At 43.3% G+C, this 23318-nt stretch overlaps 1 protein-coding gene across 2 annotated transcripts in view; it reads left to right on the forward strand.

Annotated features, from left to right (window-relative positions):
- Window positions 1-23318, forward strand: part of LOC102225941 (serine/threonine-protein phosphatase 2A 55 kDa regulatory subunit B beta isoform) — a 54702-nt gene that overhangs the window by 28276 nt on the left and 3108 nt on the right. The window contains exons 1-6 of one of the 2 annotated variants that reach the window (XM_023328762.1): window positions 3117-3477; window positions 12997-13094; window positions 14635-14800; window positions 15624-15736; window positions 18320-18497; window positions 19933-20097. In XM_023328762.1, coding sequence (XP_023184530.1) covers window positions 3408-3477; window positions 12997-13094; window positions 14635-14800; window positions 15624-15736; window positions 18320-18497; window positions 19933-20097 — 790 coding nt within the window. In that variant the 5' untranslated portion in view covers window positions 3117-3407. Of the gene's footprint in view, window positions 1-3116; window positions 3478-12996; window positions 13095-14634; window positions 14801-15623; window positions 15737-18319; window positions 18498-19932; window positions 20098-23318 lie in introns of those variants that run through there. The other variant, XM_023328761.1, reaches the window with a different exon arrangement.

Genomic DNA, 23318 nt, shown 5'->3' on the forward strand with positions numbered 1-23318 from the left:
TTGAACAAAATAACACAAAGGAAAAACCACAAACACAACTGAAGGCCTGAAGTTTAATGATGTATAAAATTTTAATAAAATGTATCGGTATCAGTATTGGCATCTGTGATATGTTCCTGTATCTTATTGGTATCGGCTCGATGCCAAAATACGCAGGATCACATAGCTCTAGTTTGAAGTGACGTGCAAAGTTGATTTTCTGACACGTATAATGTTTTGCCAACTGCAAAGCAAGACTTTTTGAAGTATTAGCGTTTGAAACACAATTGTACTACAATAGTAGTAGTTTTGTCTGCAGATTCTCCAAGTTTTGCTGTAATTCTCTGCAGCTGAGTCAGTCTGTAAACAGTTGGGAACTCATGCAATCTGGTATTTTGAAAATTTGGGTGTGCATGTATACAAAGAAATACACGGGTGAAATGGTGATAGTGGTGAAGTAGTAGCACTCCCACCAGTGTTTTTTCTCCACTTACTCCTTTATAATTCATGCAGCGCTTTCTGCTCCCTCTTGCTTCTCCTCCTGTCGTGCATCCCTTCATCTTCACCTCCTCTTCCCTCCCTCCCCCCACTCCACCAAATCTTACAAAAAAAAAAAAACGGAAACCTCTCATCCGTGTGGCTTTATTCTGACGAGCGAATTGTTTCACTTTCAATTTCCATTCGCTCTGCTCGGCTGTAACTTAGTCTTCGTGTATTTCTTTTGTCCTCGTAAATCCTGTTTAAATATTGATAGAGATGGGGAGTCGGAGCTGGCCACTCGGTTAGAGCTAAGAGGGTCAAGGATGGCAGCGTTTCTCCGCAGATTTCATTAGAGAAGCACAGGAGTGTAAATACAAAAACACGGGAATCGGAGGCCTCCCACCCTCATCGCTCTCCCCGCCCCATGGATAATGCCCCGTAATGTATTCAGGGATGGAGACGGAGGTTGGAGGGTGATGGGGTGTAAAATAGCATATGTAGGAAAGTCCCCCCTTTCTTTTCTTTCACCTATGAACAGCCCACCACCTTCACAGCCAGATTCCCATTAGTAGAGGAACTGAGGACCGCATGTGCAAATGGTTCCTGCGGATTAGACAGTTAATGCATTTAGGAGAGAGGACGCCGCAATCTCTTGATTGCTGCTGCTGCACCATGCAGGGAAGATACCCAGTCCCTTTGTGGAAACAGAGATTTAGAGTAAAGTGAGTTGATAAGGGCGAGGATGCGCGGCACACTGATGACACACACACACACACACACACATGCGCGCTCATCAGAAGATTAAGGGTTGACCAAGGAGGCTTGATGTGTGCCCCGTTATTAAAGTCAGTATGGAAATGAGATCTTTTCAAAGAAAGAGGAGCAGACGGTCGACCTCGCTAATCTTATTAATAAGCGTCTGGCTTGTTTTCAGATTCTTACTTTTGGTTCTTTTCCTTCACGTCCTAAGAACACAAAATAAAAAAATGCCGTGTGCTGTGGAAAGCTAAACCTGGGCGCTTTCCTTCATCAGGGGCAGGAATGTTGGCCAAGATTGGTTTGCAGGGCCACACTGAATAAAAGCCTGTTAGAGGCTTCAAAAGAGATTTAGGCAGAAGTTTATTATCCAACAGGACCTCAAACATATCCTAAAGGGGTAGTATTATGTAAAATCAACTGTTTGAGCTTTTTATCATGTTTGAATGTTATTCCTTCAACAAAAACATACCCCGAGTGTTGTTTTGACTCATTCATGCATGTTTGAGAAATCCTTAAATCTCCCATGGCAACCATTCTGGTTGCCTGAACACTTGGTCTCACTATATTTCCACAAAGCTCCTCCTCTAAACTTCCACCTCACAGAGCATCTCTCCCCCGATATTCCCCCACTTGACTCCTTCAGACTAGTGTCAGCAGCAATTAGCAGACACTTGGTGAAACTGCGGTGCTGCTGAGCTCATTGTCATAGGAACGACTTCTCAGTGTAAAACTGGAAAAAAAAACAAAAAACGTGCAGAAACTGCTGTGGTGATGTGCTGAAGGCGACGTGTCAGAAAGAGCCAGAGCTTGAGACAAAATGTTAAATTGTATCATCACATTTCTTTTAACTTATGTTTGATATAGCTACACACTATATTTTTTTTATAACTGAAGGTTACAAAATTACCTGATTGTGTTATAAAATTGCACCATGTGCCTGGAAAATACATAACACCGCCCCTTTAACATTCAAAATGACATAGTCAAAGTCCAGACCTAAACGCTGCAGTGCTCTAAACTGACGTCAACAGATCTTATCTATCCAACCTGACCCAGGTGGATTTGTGCCGAAGAGAAAAATCAGTTTTTATGTTTGCAAAACTTGCATCCCTCCCTGATTGTTTCACTGCTCAATCAGGAACAGTGAAAGCATTCCTCTACAGTAACAGCAGCAGCAGCGGGATGTGGGGGCCAGGGAGATGCTGATGTTTTTTTTTGTTTGTTTTTTTCCCATCAGTTCAGAACTGAAGCAGCAGCGTGCATGTCGGTTATCATCGGGCAGCCAGTGGAAGTGTTTTTAAAGTCTTTCTCGGACGGTGGCGGCTGCTGGTGGGTTTTTATTTTTTTTATTTAAAGAGCCAGGCAGGCAGCAGGGAGGGGCCCCTGCTCTACTGAAGCGCAGCAGTAGCAGCAGCAGCTCCAGTCCATCTCTGCGCTAAAAACCCACAGTGAGTCAGCTGAGCTGCGCGCAGGTCCGCTCCGATGAATGAATGACAGCGAGAAGAAGGAGAGGCAGCCGGGAGGTGTGGAGAGGGAGGCAGAGGGTGTTTGTTGGTTGGTGGGGGTGGGAACCCTGCGTGATCTGGGATGCAACTCTGGACAGTCTGGCATGGAAAAGCCGAGGTACCGGAGCGAGCTTGTTGACGCATAATCCCACCCGCCCCGCTGGCACAGGGAGGAGGGAAATCTAGCCTAAACTCAAATCCTTCAGAAGAGATTTACGGAGCTGCCGCTGCGGGTTCAGAAGACGCAACATTGCTCTCATTTTTTTCTCTCTCTCTCTACCACCTCCGCATGTTATCTGGTGACTATCTACTATTTTAGCACATTTTTTTCTTTTTTGGGTACTTGAACCAGAAGACCAAATGCGCAGTAATACGAATTAGGCTGTAACCCCCCCCCCCCCCGCCCCAAAAATAAAAAAATAAAAAACCTTCAACTGGCACCGACACGATCTCTCTTCTCTGGATTGATACGGCGCGGACAGGACCAGCCTCACATATCCCATACGTCCCCTCTCGTCATCCCAGGTAGTATTTGATCTCGATCCGTGCGTGTCGATTGTATACCGGGGATCCGGAGCCACGATGACAGGCCCCCCGCTGGTCCCTCGGCCCGCCTGCTGACGGTACCGGGCAGGATGGGAGCAGGTCTGCCGCTATTAGGATCTCGAACCAGCCGATTCATCAATGGAGGAGGAGAGTGACACCCGGAAAATTAACAACAGCTTCCTTCGCGACCACAACTATGCAACCGAAGGTATTTTCTTTTTTATATATATATATAATGGACCGATTTCATGCTGGGGGAGGGAAAAGTCTAAAAATAAAAATCCATTGTAGCGACATGAAAATCCACGCATAAGGAACTTATTTAGACACTTTACTCCACGGCGGTTTAAACCGAGGTGCAGAAATGAATGTAAAATTCTAGTTGTATAAAGATCCATCTCGCCTGTGTTGCAACAGGACATGAGGAGGTGGCTTCCAGTCACACCTGCTATTTTAGAATGACCAGAGGAATTAGGACATCTTGGGCAACAGGGGATTAAGGCATCCTGTACTGCTGCTCCTCTAATCTGGATGTGATGCTGTTTAAATAATACGGGGGAAAAAGTGGACTTTCCTCTTTCACTTGTTGAGATTGGTTACATGGAAAGAGTCCTAATTATGTGAAGGTAACACAGTGAAACACGGACCAATTCCTTGCTCTCTCATGTAGAAATATACACATATGGTATTAGTGTACATGGATTCATGTACACTAATACATTTGCAGAAAGCTCCTTTCTACAAATGTCAATGCTGCTCGATGTTTTCACAAATTCTTTCATTTTCAAAATAGTTATAAAACATGAGGATTTGGGGTGACATGATTTTAGCTGGCAATATGCCATCATACCATCTTTAAGTGATCCTGAAATACCTCAAACATTAACGTGTCAGAACACGTACTGTGAATATATATGTGGTCTGTTTCGGATCATTATTTGCTATCAGGCCCATTTTAAAGCCAATTTCCCATGAGGTCCAGAAAAGCAACATACTGGAAACCTGTTTTGATGCAAAATGTTACCAGCCCTAAAGAAGCCATGCATCAGGATCTTTATGCAAATGACCTACAGGCCTAAATCTTACAGGAAAGATGAATTTCTAAGGATGTGTTTTGCTGCAGGGTGGGTCAGAGCCACTGCAGTTTCTTCTTCTTCACTTGCCTCAGCCCCTGAGCTCAGGTTACAGGTGCCACTGCAGGCCAGAAGGTGGACAAAGTCAGAGCGTAAAAAAGGCAAAACATCTCCCATTCTTAGATGTTTCCCCCCACCTCCCTCCGCTTCTTCTGAATGTATGGGGGGAGCCCCATCATTTGCTCAGATTTGGCACTTATTAGATGATTCCCTGTCACTGCTAAACACAGTCGCTGCTTCACAGCGAGAGAAGGCGAAGTGGGGGTGGGAGTGATGGATATCTTTGTTTGATGTCTGAGCTGGGAAGAAAAACGGGAGGGGAATCTTCTTCTTCGCTCCGTCTCGCTCTTTTTCAGCGTGTGTCGTGCATGCCTTAGATAAAGGGAACAGAGACGAGGGTTGCACAGATTGTAAAATGAGTCCTCTTGAAGAAAAGGTCTGCCTAGTCTGAGGCCCATCTGTGCCTTTCGCACATCTACTTTTGTCATTTTTGTCTTTTACGGCTGCTATTTACGACTGATTGTCAGACGTCATGCATCACGGACAAGTGTGTCTGCACCTGCGTCTGTGTGTATGCGTCTTTTAAGTGCCATGAAGTCAGTCTGAGAGCCAAAGATCACCACACAGGCCAGTGTCGGGTCCACTGGCTGAGCTCGTAAATTCACCAAAGTGCACATGTTCCGTTCAGGTCCGTTCTCTTCAGACCACACACACTCACACACACACACTGGACGGTGAGAGCCTCTCGGGTTTACCCTCAGGCTATCTTAGTCCATGACAGCAGGACACTTTAATGATGTCACGTTTTAATGATGTCACTCATGCCGACCCTTGTCTAGCACCAATCCCACGCCTCAGAGGATCCATTGGTGGTTACTAATACGGGTCGGCCACCCTGTGCTGGGTACAGAATCAAGTCAAGAAGGATAGCTAATAATTTTTTAGGAAGGGCTTCTGGTCAATACTTTGCTTTCTGTAGGTCACTCTCTGAATGTCTGCAGCTTGGATAAACAGAATAACTTTTCTTGCAAGGTGAAGAAAAAAACAGCTATGACTTGAACATGGCCTGGTAAAAACCAGCTCCTTGCTCTATGTTTTGCTTCATTCAAAGGGTCTGGACTCATGGTTACTGAGAAGGCATTGCTTGCTGGACATGTGGCCTCAGCTAGAGTTTTAATTTTGACCCAATCGCTAATGTTTGTTCATGACGTGTAACGCCCATTTCGACTCTATGAAGCTTACCAGAAGTTGCCTGTGGTGTAAACAACCATCCCCCCACTGTGAAGCCAAACGAGATGCTTGTTAATGTTGATTCAATATTTCAACGTGGACTCAACGGCTTCGTTCACTTTCTCCCCAGCTATCGCCAAAGTACAGGCAAATTACAGGTCATCGTTCACAACTTCTTCTGTTCACTCATATCTCTGGTTGAAACTCCACCGGAGAACTCGAGCTCAGTGGGAGAAAGCCCAGACAGAGGAAGATGATGTCCAGGCTAGCTTGGATCTAGAGTTTTTTAATCTAGAAATCAGCCGATGACCAGAATCAGATGATCTTCATCGTGTCCACCCCCTGCAAACTGAAAATCAATATCTCAATTCCAGTCATTAACCGCACCATACCGAAGTGCCTCCAGATCGCACTCCTCAGAACACTCTTCATCGTGAAAGTTTTTAATGAATGAGAAGACTCAAAGTTAGCTACTTCCAATACTAGTAAAGTGATTGGTGAACAAAACAGAGAAAGTACAAAGGGTACAGAAAGGTCTTTTTTTCTAAAGAGGCATGTTGGCTTTTTTAGCAGCTGCTGGTCAGTTTGCTCCTTTGCCATTTCATGCTTTTGCAAATCTGCCTGTTTTATACCTGCGTGCCACAGGATGATAATTAATCCCCTCTTCTGGGGCAAATAGTGAAATTAGCAACAGACAGCTTGGACCCGATTTCAGTCGATGCCAGGATTTTTTTTATCCTCTTGCATTTTCAACCTCTATTTGTCATAGAATCAAAATCAACTTTATTTGCCAAGACTGTGTGAACAGACACAGACAAGAGACGCTAGATTTGGAAATACTGGCAGCATTTTAGAAAACTGAAAGTTAAGGCAGGAATTTGCGTTGTCTATAGCTCATTGGAATTGAAAATGGTAGTTTAAACATTTTTATTACAGAGAAAAGTTCAAAATTGAATAAACTCAGAATTTCCAAGCTGGAAAGCTTGTCAAAGCAGCACAAAAACCAGAGACTGGAAATTGGTCAACACAGCTCAGTATTTTCTAAATCCTTACACATTGGTAGTTTAAAAAAATCTGCCTTCGTTTTGGAATTGCTGTGGCTAGACATTAGCTTCACCCTTTATTGAAAACTAATCTGTGTTTATGCAAACTGAAGACTTTCAGAGAGATACTCACTCTAGCTAATATACCCCCTCTTCATATAATGGATAAAGTTGTCAAATAGCAACACGGTGTGTTCAAAAATGTAAATAGCTACCCCGCTGTGAGGCAAGATCTTACGTAATGTCTGCTCTGATATTGATTTCTGATCCTTTACAATTTAGTCACCGGAACAATGACCTAAAGATCTGTCGGTGGGGACACGTGATCCCTTCCCTTCCACCCCCTCTTTCCTCCACCTTCCATCTCTTTCTCTCAGATTTTGCTGTTTTGCATCCCTTTGATGCGATGCTTGTACAAGCCCGCGCGTGACCTCTTCAGCCCCGAGAATACTGATGCAGTATTCTCACAACCTTTATTGCCGCCTCCGATGAGAGCTGAGCGGGTCCCAGTTGCCCGTGCCAACGCAAACGGCCCGGGGCCACACTTTAGGACCGCGCGGCATGAAAAGACTTAGCCCACCATACCCTTAGGTCCCATCCATTATTCACTAAGAAACACTCAAGCCGCAGAGCCCTGCCTTCTCGGCTTCGCAGTGTGAGGAGGACACCGCTCATACGTGTGTGCGTGAGGGTTAACGTTGCGAGGTGATGGGGGCTCAATGGCAAGCTGTGAAGTTAGGGGCAGAGTGGGATGGGGAGGGGCGAGTCGGACTCTTTCTTCAGCAGCTGCTTTCATGCCCTGATTAGCTTCTTATTAAGTCGGGGGCGCTATGAAATTTTAATGAGAATTTATTAAAGAGTGCCCGTCGTGTTGCAACTGTAGCATGATGACAAAAATGCCCCATTTTCTCCTCTGTGATACGGCTTCCTGCACAGCTAGCGGTTGATGCCGTGTGCTCGAGTCGTTTCCCCGCACAGTTGGCCTGGAGGCTCGGCGTTGTTTGACCTTTCAGGAGTTTGTGACGGGACGCATTTGTAAGTTTTGATAGCTAATTCCTGCATCTCTCCCCAATCCCTATTGTGTTTTGGTGAAAAGGTCACCAAACAAAATACTACTAATAATAAATAAAAAAAATAATAATAAAAACAGTGTTTCAATCTGTGCTGCAGACGTCTGAATCATGGATTCACAACAGCAAGATGAAAGAGATTGCAACAAGGCAACCAGGGGGGAAAAAGAGCGAGTAGCTGCTCTTGTTTTGGTGGTTGATCCCATTTCCACACACCCTCGGATCTCTACCATCCCCCTCGCCCCCACCCTCAATCTCGTCTCTGTTTTCAATTTCTGACAGAATACCAAATAAAAAAGCATTTCAAATGATGCCTCACAGTATTCAGCAGTCAAGCTGAACCGATTTCACTCTTGGCACCACTTTCTCTGCTCAGTCTTGTCCGTTGTTTTGTCTGCCGTCAGATGTGTGCCACGGCGACGTGTTAATGAAGTGTGAGAAGAGGAGCTGAAACACGTCTTGGCCATTTCGACTATTCTTTTTTTTTTTTTTACTCCCTAGAGTGTTATAGGATTCGGAAATAAAAGTAAAAATCACTTGGTTTTGCTCAAAGATACAAGCACAAAAGCTTCCTCGCACATAAACATGCAGGGGGGAAAAAGGCACGGCGTTCACACACCAAGCATCAGTCTCAAAGGGCTGATCCTGGAGAAACCAGGTTAATTAGCTTGTTCTCCCCAGATCTCTACAAAGAGAGTCATGCTCTTCAGATGAAGGGAGCTGCATTGTGCTCTGCCGCTTTGTGCGCGTCTAATAAAGCCCTAATCATATGTCTGGGCACCAGGTCGGTAAGGCATCGGGCTTTATTCAAAATTCTGATTGATCTCCATTGTCACTGGTGTAAAAACGCAGCCATTATCAGCTGCCGTAGTCCTGCAGAAGAAAGGTCTTTATGTCCTAACATGAACAGAAATCACGAGGTTCGCATGTTCCTGGAAGAAAAGAGCGAGTGTGGTTCATTTCATGGATGATCAGTGGTGGAACAATGCCAGCAGGTGGAAAGAGAGTGCGAGAACAGACCAGAATTATCCACCCGGTCTTATCCTTTGACGCAGGCAGCTCAACACAAGTGATATAATCCTCTCCTCTCCATGTTTCCTAATGCTAACAAAGCTTTAGCACGTCACCACGTTGCTCACGTCTCTACCCTTCTATCTTGAATTACAGCATGCAGCTTACGCAGCTAGATTTCCATGCATTTGTGGGGGGGGGGGTTTGGGGGCTTGTATGTCTTATACAACCTTCCAATGTCGACATATTGAATCTCTGTTTGTTTTTTTGTTGTTTTTTTTTTGTATTTGCTTTTCCACCAAGTCAGGATTACCCGTTCTGAGGTTAACCGGGTCACTCCAGTTTTAGTCCTCAGGGTTATCAAGCTATCTAAAGGGAACGGCCCTGTGGTTAATTTCACCGGATCCTTCCTGTTACGCCTGATCCGCTGTGCCCAGGCGTCTATAAAATACATTCAATATGTTTCTGGATCCTCCTGCATTGTTTTCATTCCAGAATCAATGCATATCTATGTTTCCACCCCGCTGGTCGGATCGCTGGCCGTCAGTATTACATGCTGAAGGGAGGCGGATTGGATTGGCGAGCAGAAACAAAAAGAAATCTGTTCCATGATGGATTTTTTTCTTTCTTTTTTTAAATTCGGTTGTACGTACACGCATTACAGCAGAAGGCCGACAAGCCTTGTCTGCATTATTACTGTTGACGGATGTGCGCTATCTCAAGCATCCCCTCTGCAACATCAAGAAGCGCTGACCTGTCTTTGTTAGACCTGGCTAGCCACAGGATTTATGGGCTTCATCTGGTTATGGTCTGCTGATACAGCCGTGCGTGTGTGTGGGTGTGTGTGTGGATGTGTAAGAGAGATAGAGACAGTGTGTAAGTACACATTTGATCAACTGAACCTCCTGGATGCTGATTTCTCCTGTCCATCTTGATCCTGCCGGCCCTGCTGAAGGGGAAGTCTTTCTCTACGATCCCGACTGCAATCCTTGTGTTTCCCAAGAAGAAAATTCAATTTCTGCCAATTTAAACCAAATTCCATCAGTGTCTCAGGCTGGATAGATTAATTTCCCTCATGTGGAGTCATTTGCATGCAGACAAACTCATCTATCTATAACGCTGCCGTGAGTTTCCGCCTCGCTGCCAGGGAAATGATTGAAGGACGTACCCGTGTGTAAACCGGTTAAATGGCATCCATCAGTTACTGTTTCCTCTCAGTGGGTTAATGTGATGATGATGAGCTAGAGGAGAGACAGTTAAGAGAGATCAAGGAAAACAAAAAATATAGCAGTATGTAGAACTACACTGAAATATGCATTACGTTAATTTAAAAAAAAATGCCTCTTTTTTTTCTTGGGAGGAAAAGTGATTTGAGAAGTTATGGTTTCAAAAAGACAAACCCTCCCCCCATAAGTTCCTACAGTTTAAAATCCCTTCAGTAAAATACCAGAGAATGTCTCCTGATGGCCAGAGTTTTTATATGCTGCTTGAAGGATGGATTGACTCAGCATTGCCCCACATATTGCTGCACACTGCAGGCCAGCAAACTGGAAGTAGCTTTCCATGTGTATCCTGCACATTAATGTGGCCATTTGGAAATATTTCCAGCCACTAAAAACACAGGCAGCCATGGTGTGTAAACTTCAACCACATCACTTTTATCTATTGAAATGCTAAGAGTGTGCATGGGTGTATTTGCGATTATTGAAATTATTACACTCATGGTGTAATAATCTGGAGTAAAAACATCATGACTTCAATTTATATACAGAAAACTTTCAAAGGAAAATCTGAAAAAAAATCAATTCATTGCTAATTCTTGTTACGTAAACGAAGCACCTGCAAAAAAATCTACTTTTGTTTGTCTAACATGCTGGTTGAAAGCGTGTATGCGTCAATTGTTTCTGTGGTCTCTTTCAGTATTTTGCTACGACAAGCTCTATGTCTGTAAAGCTGCTGACTACAGGTGCCACCTGAGCAGATAGCCTTGCTTACTAACTCATATCAGATTTTATTAAGTGTGACTCTATCAAGATCAATATGGCAATATTTTTTGGGGAATATTTTAACTAAAAATGGCTACTATAGCAATAAAAATGATTGTAGTTTTAAAACTGTGATAATCAATATCGTAAATTCGTTTGGTGGCATTGAGAATTGTTGTCTAAAACAGTCAAGATTACATGATGTGACAATAAATTTTTTTTCCCTTTGATTTTAACCCAGTTTGTAATTAGGTCAGAATTTGTCTGCCGTGTAAAAGGCTCAGTAGCATCTCTAATCAAATATGCTCAGCAGCAGCCTCCTCCTCATGGCATTATCAACACAGGATCATGAGGATCCCTCTGGCCTCGTCTGCGAATGTCTCTCTCTACCAATTAACGAAAACGAGGAGGGCTCGTATGCTCACGCATCGGCGCAAAAGCCCCGACACTTCCAGTCATTTTCGGCATGCATGCAGAGATGAGCCTGACTACAGGGACTCTATTGTCTGAAGCCGTGTGCTGCAGTGAGTCGCCCTCACTCCCCCAGACATGCAGGCAGCTTTTTCACTCCATTGCAGCACTTTCCTCTTTCTCTGTGTGTCTGCTGAATTACAGCTAGCATCAGCAACTAAGTCTGAGAGCTATTGGCACAGACACACTCGCGTACACTCCGCCGCTAGTGATGGAAACGGTTGCCATGGAAACATCCCCCCTCTCTTTCTCTCTCTCTCTGCACTCGGCGCTCCACCAGCAGCAGGTCCACAGAGGGCGCGGGGAGGGGGTGCGAAACAACAAACGCTCTCATTTTCCGTCTAATATTATTGTTACTGCTAAACCGAAGGGCTACCTTGACAGTAGTGTGTGTGTGTGTGTGTGGGGGGGGGGTGCGTCAGTGTGTGTATTTCAGAGAGACACAGACACAATGCTCTGCCTTTTTAGCCTGGGGCTGGGTAATAATTACAGTCACCATTAGCCTCTGCCTAAATCCAGGCAGCTGTATGTCAGCGAGGAGGAGAGGAGACGTTACCTCAAGGGTAAGGTGTCTGTTATTTACTTTTTGGGGGACACCGCAGGTATGCAAAAGCACACAGGGATCTGAAACAGGCTTGGATCAGCTACTGGACAGTGTGGAGTCCCAGTCAGTTGTAGCGACAAAGAAAGAGCAAAAAGCGGGACTACAGTTGGAAAAAAAAAATGACAGATTGTTGCAGTTTAGCCAGACAAGAGCCTGAATTGTCAAGCGGTGACTCACGCATTAGTTTCTCCTAACCTATTTTCCACCAAACTGGGTTTCTGTGCTAAATAGTCCTTTGTGGGTTGGTCACAAGCAGTGACGTGCGGTGAGGTTCATAGCTGGTGAGGCACTGACGTCATCAGAATCAGATTTGCAAATAGATGCATAGATTGACAGCAGTTTACAGGTTATGTTTCACTTCTGCATCCTTACACATACAAACTGTAGCTCACAAAATCTATCGCTGCACTTGACTTGCTTCCCGAATCGTTTAGCCTAGCTCGCTGTCACTTACTCGGCAGTTGAGGAGTGAACAAGACGAACGTCTGGGATCTTGAGCGCCCCCTGCCATGAGGCAAGAGAACTGCCTGCCTCACCTCGAACCTGTTCTCTGCCGTTTATAATCGCTCATTACACGAAACACGTTACACAAATACAGTTGGTGACAAAAAGCACTGTACATTATATACATAAGCTAAATTATTGGAAATAAGTTCACATATTAAATTTGTTTAAACCATTTTATTGACGCCGTACAGCAACATGCTCTCTCCGCTTAGCAGCCAGCGCAGAGCCAGGGGTTGCGCAATCCAAGGTGAGGCAGAGCTCGCTGCTGCCTCACCGGCATCGCTTCCAAGCATTTGAATGGGAAAATAAGAAAATTCAGCGATTTTGAACAAATAAAAATCGAAATTGGTGAAGCTACATGACAATTAAATATTTTTTAGTACAAACCACCGGATGAATATAACACTTTAAATTACTTTATGATTATATATTTTCTTTCTTTCCATGATGGCTGGTGAGGCACTGCCTCACCTGCCTCCCCTGACCGCACGTCACTGGTCACAAGAATCCCCTTCTCCCAATTTTCTCCTGAAATGTATTCTAGAAATCCCTCTTCTAGATCTCCCCTGTAGGCCTTTTTTTTCTCTCTCTCTCTCTCTCTTTCTGCATGTCTGGTTGCTCCTGTCCACACTGACATTTCCTCCCTCGCTCTGCTCTGCTTCCTGTGTTCCAGCTGACATTATCTCAACGGTGGAGTTTAACTCAACGGGGGAGCTGTTGGCCACCGGGGATAAAGGAGGAAGAGTGGTTGTCTTCCAGAGGGAGCAGGAGGTAGGAAATGCCAACAATTCAATGCTAATTGTGCTGCCCTTTTCTGCTGAAAGCGTTTGACAGACTCATAACGACGTAGCTGGATTGTTTGTTTTTGGTTTGGTGTTCAAATATGAAAAGAAACGCTTTGCTGTTTGTCAGGGGATGCAGCCATCTCTGCACTTATTAACACTTATTGAAAAGAGTATAAAAAAAGCAATAAAAAGATTTAGTAGCATAGCAGGAGTAGCTTAATCTAATACCACAATTAGTTACGTTAAGCTTTAATTGTCTATTTGACCACTCCGTTTCCCATGACAGAGCATTTTCAGTTTGTGGAGTGTGTAGTAACCATGAACACACCAAATCCAAACTTTCACACACAGGAACTACTTAACTTTAAGTATTTTCAAGTTCCTTAAAAAAACCCAACCTAGATGGACCCTTTCGATTTAGCTGAAACAACCTTTTATCCCACATAAATGGACTCTTGATCACGAACAGTTATGCACAATGAGTATTTTTTATTGTTTGTTCGCATCGTCCTCTTTGCATATATAAATAATGTTTTGCTCATTCTAGAAACTGAGAAAACTATAGTTTGCATTTTTGTATTCAATGCAATAATAACATTTTTAGAATGGTTAATTAACCAAATATTACTTATCCCCGAAATCGTACCGACCGCTTTACACTAAAACTTGGTTCATAAAACCTTGTAAACACAAAACATGCACTATACACTGAAATAGAGAGGCGTGAAAGGATGTAGCAGCGATTATCATTGAGCCATCCCAGCAAAGAAATAAGAATCCATTTTTCATGCTGATTGACTGAGGCCACTCATTTTTCCAAGTCTGCATCTGATTGGCTCATCAGGCCCCCATGACGACTCTTTTCCCTTCAAAGCTGCTGAGTTCCCGGACTCACAAAGGGAATAACAGAGCCAGCGACAAGTTTTATCTAACCAAATCAAAACATTTTTCACTGATCTTCCTCTAGGAAGCAATTGTAATAAACGTTTTCAGTGCAAAAACTTTGTGATGTCTCGCTAGTATTTTGTTTTTCCTCCAACAAACAGACTTCTTTAGATGTCGCTCAGTTCCAAATCCGAAGTGAGGGTTCCCCTTAACACCTACCACTGTAGGGCTAGATTCTGCATAAGTTGAGTTATAAAATGGGAGATAGGGAATCAGACACTTCCAAAAGGTGAATTAGTTCTGTGAGTGAATGAATGCCTGATTTTGGACCACACAGTAAGACTTTTGGGTCCTGCAGCAGTGATGGTTCTGGTGTGGGAAGTTGAGAAAGGTGGTTCAGAAACTCTGAATTAATGATTGGACTTATTATTTATGGAGAGTTCAAATGATCCGTAATGTCATCAGCTCCATTTCAAGTCAACATTCAATATTTTTGTCTGGTAGGACAGTAAAGGCTTTTTCAGGCTTGCCCTGTTTTCCATGAGTGATCACACGACTCTGCATCCACTCCGATTCTGAAATATCGGGTCAAATGTTTTGCTTCATCACGTCAATCGATCCTTCTTCACCTTCCTCCACAGAGTAAGACGCAACCCCATCGCCGAGGCGAGTACAATGTTTACAGCACATTCCAGAGTCACGAGCCTGAGTTCGACTACCTGAAGAGTCTGGAGATCGAGGAGAAGATCAACAAGATCAAATGGCTGCCTCAGCAGAACGCAGCGTACTTCCTGCTCTCCACCAACGGTCAGTTCAAGTCTCTCTGCATGGTCTACGAGGGCGTTCTGTAGTCGTTCGTCAAATTATGTTTATGTAAATGCTAACTCTGCGGGATTCGTTTAAAGTTGGTGTAAACTGAGATGTTGGTATCAAACAGAAATGCCTGTTTTGGTTATCTGCAAGGCTGCTGCGCTTGGCTGAGCAGGTGCCACCAGCAGAAGAGTTTAAAATTAAGGACTTCATGCATGGCTGCTGCTGCAGAAACACCCCCACACACACACACACGCCTGCCAATGAAAGCACACACGCTCACTAGCTCATACAGACATGAAACACGGAGACGTCTTGCAGATTGTGGGGTTCATGCATGGCTGCTACAGGAGTTCTAGCAGTGGCTGGAGCAGATGGTGGAGGGCCCTGTGGCGATGGCCTCCATGTTCTGACACCAACGTACACAGTGGAAATTAAAAGAAGGGGGGAAAAAAGAGCCTGACTGGTGCTGCCATCCACTTCAGTAGACCGAGAAGATGAGACGTAACTGGTGTTTACGTGAAGTAAGATTGAAAAGCACCCAGATGGCTTTCTCGGAGGGGGTGTATCATGGCGTGGCAGTGAAATGAAGTCAACTCCTAGATGGATATCGGTGATAGAATGTACACAGGCACTCACAAGAGCCGCCATTCATCATCTTCGCTGGCTGCTGCCCAGCTACATGCCAGATTGGCAGCCCTACCCGCTCTCCTCCTCCCTGCAAACAAGTTGGAGGGGAGATTTGCTGTTGTTGCTCAGTCTGGACGTATCCTGTGTCTTTATTTGTTTATTTATTTCTTTGTGCTGTTTCCACCCCCAGACAAGACCGTGAAGCTGTGGAAGATAAGCGAACGGGACAAGCGTCCGGAAGGATACAACCTGAAGGATGAGGACGGACGGTTCCGGGACCCGTCCACCATCACCACGCTGCGGGTGAGAGGTCGCAGGAAGCTGCCGGGCCCCAGCCGCGTCAGAAGTCTGTCGCTTTTTGTGCAGCGGCGTTGTCCGGCCAACGTAAAATTTCACACACATGAGATCAATTCAGAGAAAAAGAAGAAACTTTAACAAAGACTGAAGGAGTTTGTCCAAAATCCCTCTTGTGTAATTATCATAGAGAACATATTTCCATGCTATAGAAGATTTGTTCAACATCTGTGCTAAAGGCAAACAATCACATCCTCAGTGTAATCTTTACTGGAACAAAAGAAAGCACAAGCTAAACGCTTGAAAGCAGCAATCAACAGAGTTCTGCTTCTAAGGGAAATTTTAATGATGACACAAGAAATTATGAGCTATAATTTTGCTGCTACTTAAAAAAAAAACCCTGGTAACACTTTAATTGAAGAGGTGTGCATAATGAATGCATTGTCATTACTGTTGGCATTCGGTAAATAATAACACTTTTAATACAAAGTTGTACTAAGTCTTGCATCAGACGTCCATTAAAAGTGAAATGTTATGTTTATGTCAGCATCATGTCGGTTTTATGCACACGCCGTCAAATAAAGTGTTACCAAAAGCCCTTTTTGTCATCTGTCACAGTTTTAAAATATGTAATGTAAAGAAAAATGTAACTGAATTCAAAACAGCTCATTAAGATAATTAGGATAACGTTTGTAACGGTGATAATGAATGCACTGAGGTTGCGAAAGCTTTGAGCGCCACTGAACAGCTCCTCCTCAGGCTGAACTAGAGAGGAGACAGCGAACCAGACATTGACAGTGTCTGACTTCACAAGTGTGCTTTTGTCAAACAAAAAACTCTTAAACTTTGTAGAAAGTACAAGAGTGAACGTTGGTTTAGCTTTTAGTTAGAAACAGTGACTTCTCATAAGTGCAGTGCTTGTAGACCTTTGAGTTCATGTACATTGAGTGATGTCCCCAAGGTTTTCTTTACCTCACTAAATATATCTCCAGTTAAATAATCCACGAGGCATGCTTCATTATTCCTGGACATTACCAGAACATTTCAGTTCAGCTTCACCACAACTTGGCTAGGATTAGGAATGCATCATATTTTGCATTTAAATGCAGCGACAGGACACTGTTTTTTTTCCTGACTTACTACGCAGTGAGTCACACTGTACCAAAACATTTGATATCATTCAGACACTTGCATACTGTACTATTCCGGTGGGATAGTGTTACTGACGCTATGAGTCAGGTGGGAATACTGTTGCTTTTGCGTCATGTTTTAATCTGTATAATATCAGATTATCACTTTCACTTCTAACAAGTGAAAAGGCCTGTTGGATTTGAGTTGTTTTAAGCTACGGTTGGCAGTGGAACGTGAGAACGACCTATCGCCCTCTTGATTATTTTTATCGCTCCTCCGACCAGTTTCACTTTTCACACAAGCTGACTGTGTGTACGCTGTACTATGGCCTGTCTGCCATTGCAGATTAGTGCTGAGTCTAGCATGTCTGTCCCTCCTTTGTCTGGCTGGCCGGGGGGATCGTCATAGCTGCCTGGAGGACGGGCCGCTTGACTGTGGCAATCCTGTTTGGACGCTGTGAAATCCGGGCTGGAGCGGGAAGCTGAGGGAGAGGGACGGCGTTTCCCTACATGGAGGCGTTTTGATAAAATGTTATTTAAATAAAACACGTGTTTGAGAGTATTTTTTAATTTAAATCGGGATATTCTGTTTGGAGGAAATCTGCCGAGACGACGAGGCAGGTTGAGGACCGTTGACGGCCCGTGTTCCGGGTTAATGAGGCGCACGTCTCTCTGGGCAGCCAGTGAAAGACATGGAAGGGAAGTGACACCCGTGGAGATACAGCGGCCTGCTGAGCTGCCGTGTCTTTTAATCAGTGCCAGCAGCGGACAAAAAAAAAAAACAATCGGGGAAGAAGCGGCCGATTTGTTCTCCTGGCTCCCTCCCGTCTTCTCTGTCGTTGTCTGGGTTTTATCTGGCCAACGGGGGGCTGCGTGCAGGCCGGTTGCTGGGCATCTTTGAAGCCCTTGCAGCTCTGTACACACATGTGTGTGTGTGGGGGGAGGAGGGGGCGTCTGTGTCTGTGTGTGTTGCTGTACTTGCATGTTTGGTCCTAATTCTGTAGACTTTGGTTATCATTCCTCAGCAGGACCTTGCGATGCCCTCAGGCTCTCTCTCTCTTTTGCCACCTTCATCGCTTTTCCTCCAATTTCTCTGACACAAACACATGAAACAGAGAGCAAGACCGACTTCTTCAGCAGTTCGGAGGTGTAGAGAAACTCAGGCGTGATCACTGAGTTACCGTGCAGCGTCACAATCTGCCTGAGCCAGCACTCCAAACGGCTCACTTCTCACCTCTGTCTCTTTACCATTTGTGGGATAAATGTAAGATCGTCGTCTCCAGCGCACAGGCTAATCCATTCACAAAGATACATATCTGAGGATGTCTCTTGGAGACAATGTTGAAATCAAACAGAATAATTCATGAATTTAACCGCACACATCAAAGATGATTCTTTTTCTTGCAGTTTTTTCTGCCTTTCTTGATGTTTTTTTTGTTGTTTCTTTTGCCTCCACCCCCAGGTGCCCGTGCTGCAGCCAATGGATTTGATGGTGGAGGCGACAGCCAGGCGTGTCTTCAGCAACGCCCACACGTACCATATCAACTCCATCTCCGTCAACTCCGACCTGCAGACCTTCATCTCCACCGATGACCTCCGGGTGAACCTGTGGAACCTGGAGATCACCGACCGCAGCTTCAGTATCCTTTGAAAATCCGCTCTGGCCTTCTCTAAGCTTCATCGCAAATAGACACAGTTAGGACTTTACGCAAATATGAAAACATGAGTTCTGTTTTTACTACATGAGGTTCTATAATTGTAAGTATTTTTAGAATGCTGCTGATGAGCTCAGGTTTTCTGGACTACATGCGACTAATTAAATAGCTGTACCACAAGATTTTGACCAGTTTGTAAAGGAGACTTAAGCACTCTGCTATGTAATTTGCACATAGGAGGGAAGGTTTCGGCCACTGTGGAGCTTCACATTGTGTTACTGAAGTAGCGATGGGTCTGCCTAGGATTGAATGAAGCAACGTGATTTTGCATACATTGGTTTTCTGCTGTGTTTTGAACCGATATGGCTCTAAAGGCTCTCAGACAGAGGCAGACCCACATTCAGCAAGATTAAAATCTGACTGTTCAGTGTCATTTTATTTATTTATTTATTTGCAATACAAAGCAGGACATAAAACTCATTATTTTCTGGGACTTGTGTGAATAGCTATAGGTTGAGTTTGTGTCATTTAGCATGTCAATAATGTGACCTGTCTCTTTAAAATCTAAAAGACGTCTCTAGTTTTTACTTCTGACACAGTCATGAAAAGTCATTAGTTTGGACTTGGGCTGTTGTATGCACGATTCCACTAATCAGATCTGGAACTTGTCTTCTGGAATTTTTTGCACCCAGATCTAAACCAGTTCTTCATAGACGAAGTGATGCACGAAGATTAAAAAGTTTCATTTCATCAGAAAAAAAAGACAAATGAACGGCACACTTTTTACATATTCCTTTTGTAAAAAAAAAAAAAAAAAGACAGAAAAATGTATGCTTCCCTTCTAGCACCTGTGTCCGTCCTGCAATTCACATGAAGATTTTTTTTTTTTTGCATCAAGCCTGCATCAGCCATGCACTGCAGCATTTTAGAAATAATCATAAAACAGCTTATTTGAAATTTGACAGAGAATATGGCAAACTGCTTTCAGTCCTGTACTTTATAAAAATACGACTATGCAAAATGGCGGCACGCGTAGACGCAGAGGCTTTGTGCTCTCCGACTCAAAGTTTGTCTTTTCCACTTTCTCGAATCGAGCAAATCTCAATCTCGTTGTAATCTGTTGATGACAATGACAAATAAATCTTATCTATCTGTCTTATCTATCTATCTATCTATCTATCTATCTATCTATCTATCTATCTATCTATCTATCTATCTATCTATCTATCTATCTATCTATCTATCTATCTATCTATCTATCTATCTATCTATCTATCTATCTATCTATCTATCTATCTATCTATCTATCTATCTATCTATCTATCTATCTATCTATCTATCTATCTATCTATCAAATTGTGTTCCGGATAAGATCTGTGCTCATTTTCCAGACGTCTTTCCTTAAGCCTGCGTCTCTCAGACATTGTAGACATCAAGCCAGCCAACATGGAGGAGCTGACGGAGGTCATCACCTCGGCCGAGTTTCATCCCCAGCAGTGTCACACCTTCGCCTACAGCAGCAGCAAGGGCTCCATACGCCTCTGTGACATGAGGCAGGCGGCGCTCTGCGACAAGCACTGCAAATGTGAGTATATGAGAAGGAAAAAATCATTAGGTGTCGCAGAATAGGACAAGGTGTGGCTAATGCATCTAAGATCTCTTATAGATTTTCTTTGACAGGATGCACACAGCCTGCACTTGTGTTTGTGGATACCATCAGACAGACCAATCCTAAAACCTTTTTTTTTCTTTCTGTATTTCATTTTTTACATTCTTATTGTTGCTTTGAAAGGTTCTCAAACAAGCTCCTGTGAACGTTTGTGATTACCACCTGCTGGCAATTTTCAAACAATATATACAGCTCTGGAAATAAAAATTAAGAGGCCGCTTAAAATGATCAGTTTCTCTAATTTTACTTTTTATAAGTAAACGTTTGAGTAAAATGAACATTGTTCTTTTATTCTACGAAATACGGACAACATGTCTCCGAAATTCCAAGCAAAAATTTTGCATTTGTTTACAGAAAAGGAGAAATGGTCAAAACAACAAAAGAGATTGTGCTTTCAGACATCAGATAATGTAAAGGAAACAAGTTTACATTCATTTAGAAACAACAATACTAATGTTTTAACCCAGGTAGATTTGGTGGATTAACCATGAGGTTTAATTTATTCCAGAGCTGGACATATCTTGTCCTATTTAGTGTATTCCTTACTTTAAAATAACCTTGAATTCTTCTTAAAAAAAAAAAAAAGTACACTCAAGAGTGTGTATAAATTGTATGAATGGTTACGTTATTACCTGACAGAACTGGAAAATTAATTTTGACTAAGTATAAAATGGCTCACATCAAGCTGAAATAAAAAAATAATAATAATAATAATAATCCTGATACGTCACAGAATGATGCATTCATTTCCCCCTGAACCGGTCTGTTTTAATGTAGAAGTGACACACAGATGATCAATATGGCACAATTGATAAACCATCAATAAATCTTCAAGCGTGACTCGAACAATGGGCGTCCTTCTCTAAGCCTTAACATCACATGCAAACACTTGGCTCAGATGAATAATGAATACATTGACATTTACGCTGGGAAATCAATGTCATAAGAGCAATTGCATTAGTCCCTCATGGACACACCTTGTTGCTCGATAATGTCACTCGTTTCCTCGGACATATTGATGAATCCACTGGACTGTGTGTTAACGCGGCCTGTTGAATATCACATGAGCATCGGAGGCGCCGCTATGAGAAAAGAAAAAGGTTCTGGAGGGTTTTTGGAGACTTGATGGGAGACAAAATAGAGAAGAAGAAAAAGAAGAAGAAGAAGAAGAAGAAGAAGGGCCTTTTTGTAAGGTTGGAAATATTAATGTTCACGAAAGACAGCCAAAACCCTTTCCATTTTTGTTTAAAGACACAGCTGAATAGGTCAAACACATATAGGCATTGTGTGAAAATTAAAAGGCAAACATTACAAATTTTAATAGAGGTTCAACTTTAAATATGAATCCAAGTTAAAATCCTCCGATTCATGCTTCAATAACTAATTACTGATCAGGCAAAAAGTCCTGAATTCAAAGACTTTCCGCACATCTTTCAGGTTTTCAGGTGGATTGTTCCAGAGCTGAGGAGCATAGAAGCTAAATACCACAACGCTATCTCTGTACTTCGCTCCGTTCATCTCTCCCACCATCAGCTTTAGTCTTTCTGGGTGATGCATGAAAAACATGAGCTTTGTTTACAGGTCAGAAACTTTCAGTTTGGTTATCTGACCAGGTGTTTTCTGCGTTCCCTAAATGGCTTGTGGCAGACTACCAGCAGGACATCTTATGATTTTTTTTATATTTATTTATTTGTACAATACTCTACTAATGGTTATGCTGCTGATTGGTTCTCCCACCTGAGCTGGATATTTCTGCTGCTCCTCCAAAGTCTCCGCGAGTTGTATGTATTTCTCTGGTTCCCTTCACCGACCTGAAAATTTGCATGCAGGTGGGCTGTACTCGCATTTCTGTTGCGGTATCAGGATAATAGAGACATAATAATAAAGCATGTTTTTTTATTTGTGAAACATGATTGAATAATAAATAATAATTGATAGTAATAATACATTTGTTTGTATAGCCCATTACGATAGCCATAAGGTTAACCAAAGTGCTCTACAGTGAAATAAGAAAAAAAAAAAGAAAAAATCAGTTAAACAAAAGGAACAAAACTGGATAAAACACAAGAAACAGCAGAATAAAGTCAAATATAATAAAAAATGTCACACTATAAGCCATGTTTGAACGTATAATCTTGATTTGAAGACTAAAATTCTATTATGTTTTATTCTTTATCTTCCACATCACAAATAATACTGTAATGCTGTTTCTCTATTAAATAAACTCACAATAATAATAATACTATAAGGCTGGAGGTTGAAAAGTGACAAAATGTTTCAAATAAATGAATAAAATCAATGGGTATGAAGGTACGATTTCATAAAGCGACCAGACAGGCTTGACTGCGCCCCAGAATTATTCTGCATCTCCCTCCAAACCCGTAAATCCGTGAGACTTCTGGTATCAATCAGCGTTGCAGCCGGGATGGATGGATGGGTGAGGGATGGTTAGAGGATTTAGAAGGGGATTGTCAAATGCCCCAAGGACAGAGCAAGAGGGACCAAACAAACCCTCTGCCCTCCCCTGTTGACTCCCAGGAGACCCCATTATACACCCCTGGAGCGGGAGGGCAGGGTCTAACACACACACACACACACACACGCCCACACACACACAGATGCATATATACATACACGCTTCCACTTATTCCCAAACACCCCTTCCACCGGCACATATACACACACAGAAACCCAACGGGGCTCATATGTGGCCGGTACTTTGACATTGATTTGTTTTTCTTATCCCTTCCTCATCCCCCTTCATTTTTTCATCTCTGACGCTGCGGCGCTAGTTAGACTCCCCACTGACACATCACAGGCTGATCCTCCAGGCCTCAGCTGAGGAACGGGTTTGACGGCGGAGGGGGCTTTTTTTTTTTTTTTTACAGAAATAAAGATGAGATGGGGTGGGTAGGGAGGAAGGAAGGAAGAGTGGGGAGATGCATTGACTTGACAGCTAACGATGGAATGCCTGGCTCTCATCCCCGGTGTGCTGGCCCGCACATGGATCAGCAGCTGCCAGAGTCAATATGAATCATAACCAATATTTGCCCACCGCGCTGACCTGCCATTATCTCCCCGAGTAATTCTGCAAAGAGATGCAGCTGCAACCCTCCTGCGATCCAAAGCCCTGCGTT

The sequence above is a fragment of the Xiphophorus maculatus genome, chromosome 23 (assembly GCF_002775205.1).
Source record: "Xiphophorus maculatus strain JP 163 A chromosome 23, X_maculatus-5.0-male, whole genome shotgun sequence".
In the NCBI taxonomy this organism is placed as follows: Eukaryota; Metazoa; Chordata; class Actinopteri; order Cyprinodontiformes; family Poeciliidae; genus Xiphophorus; species Xiphophorus maculatus.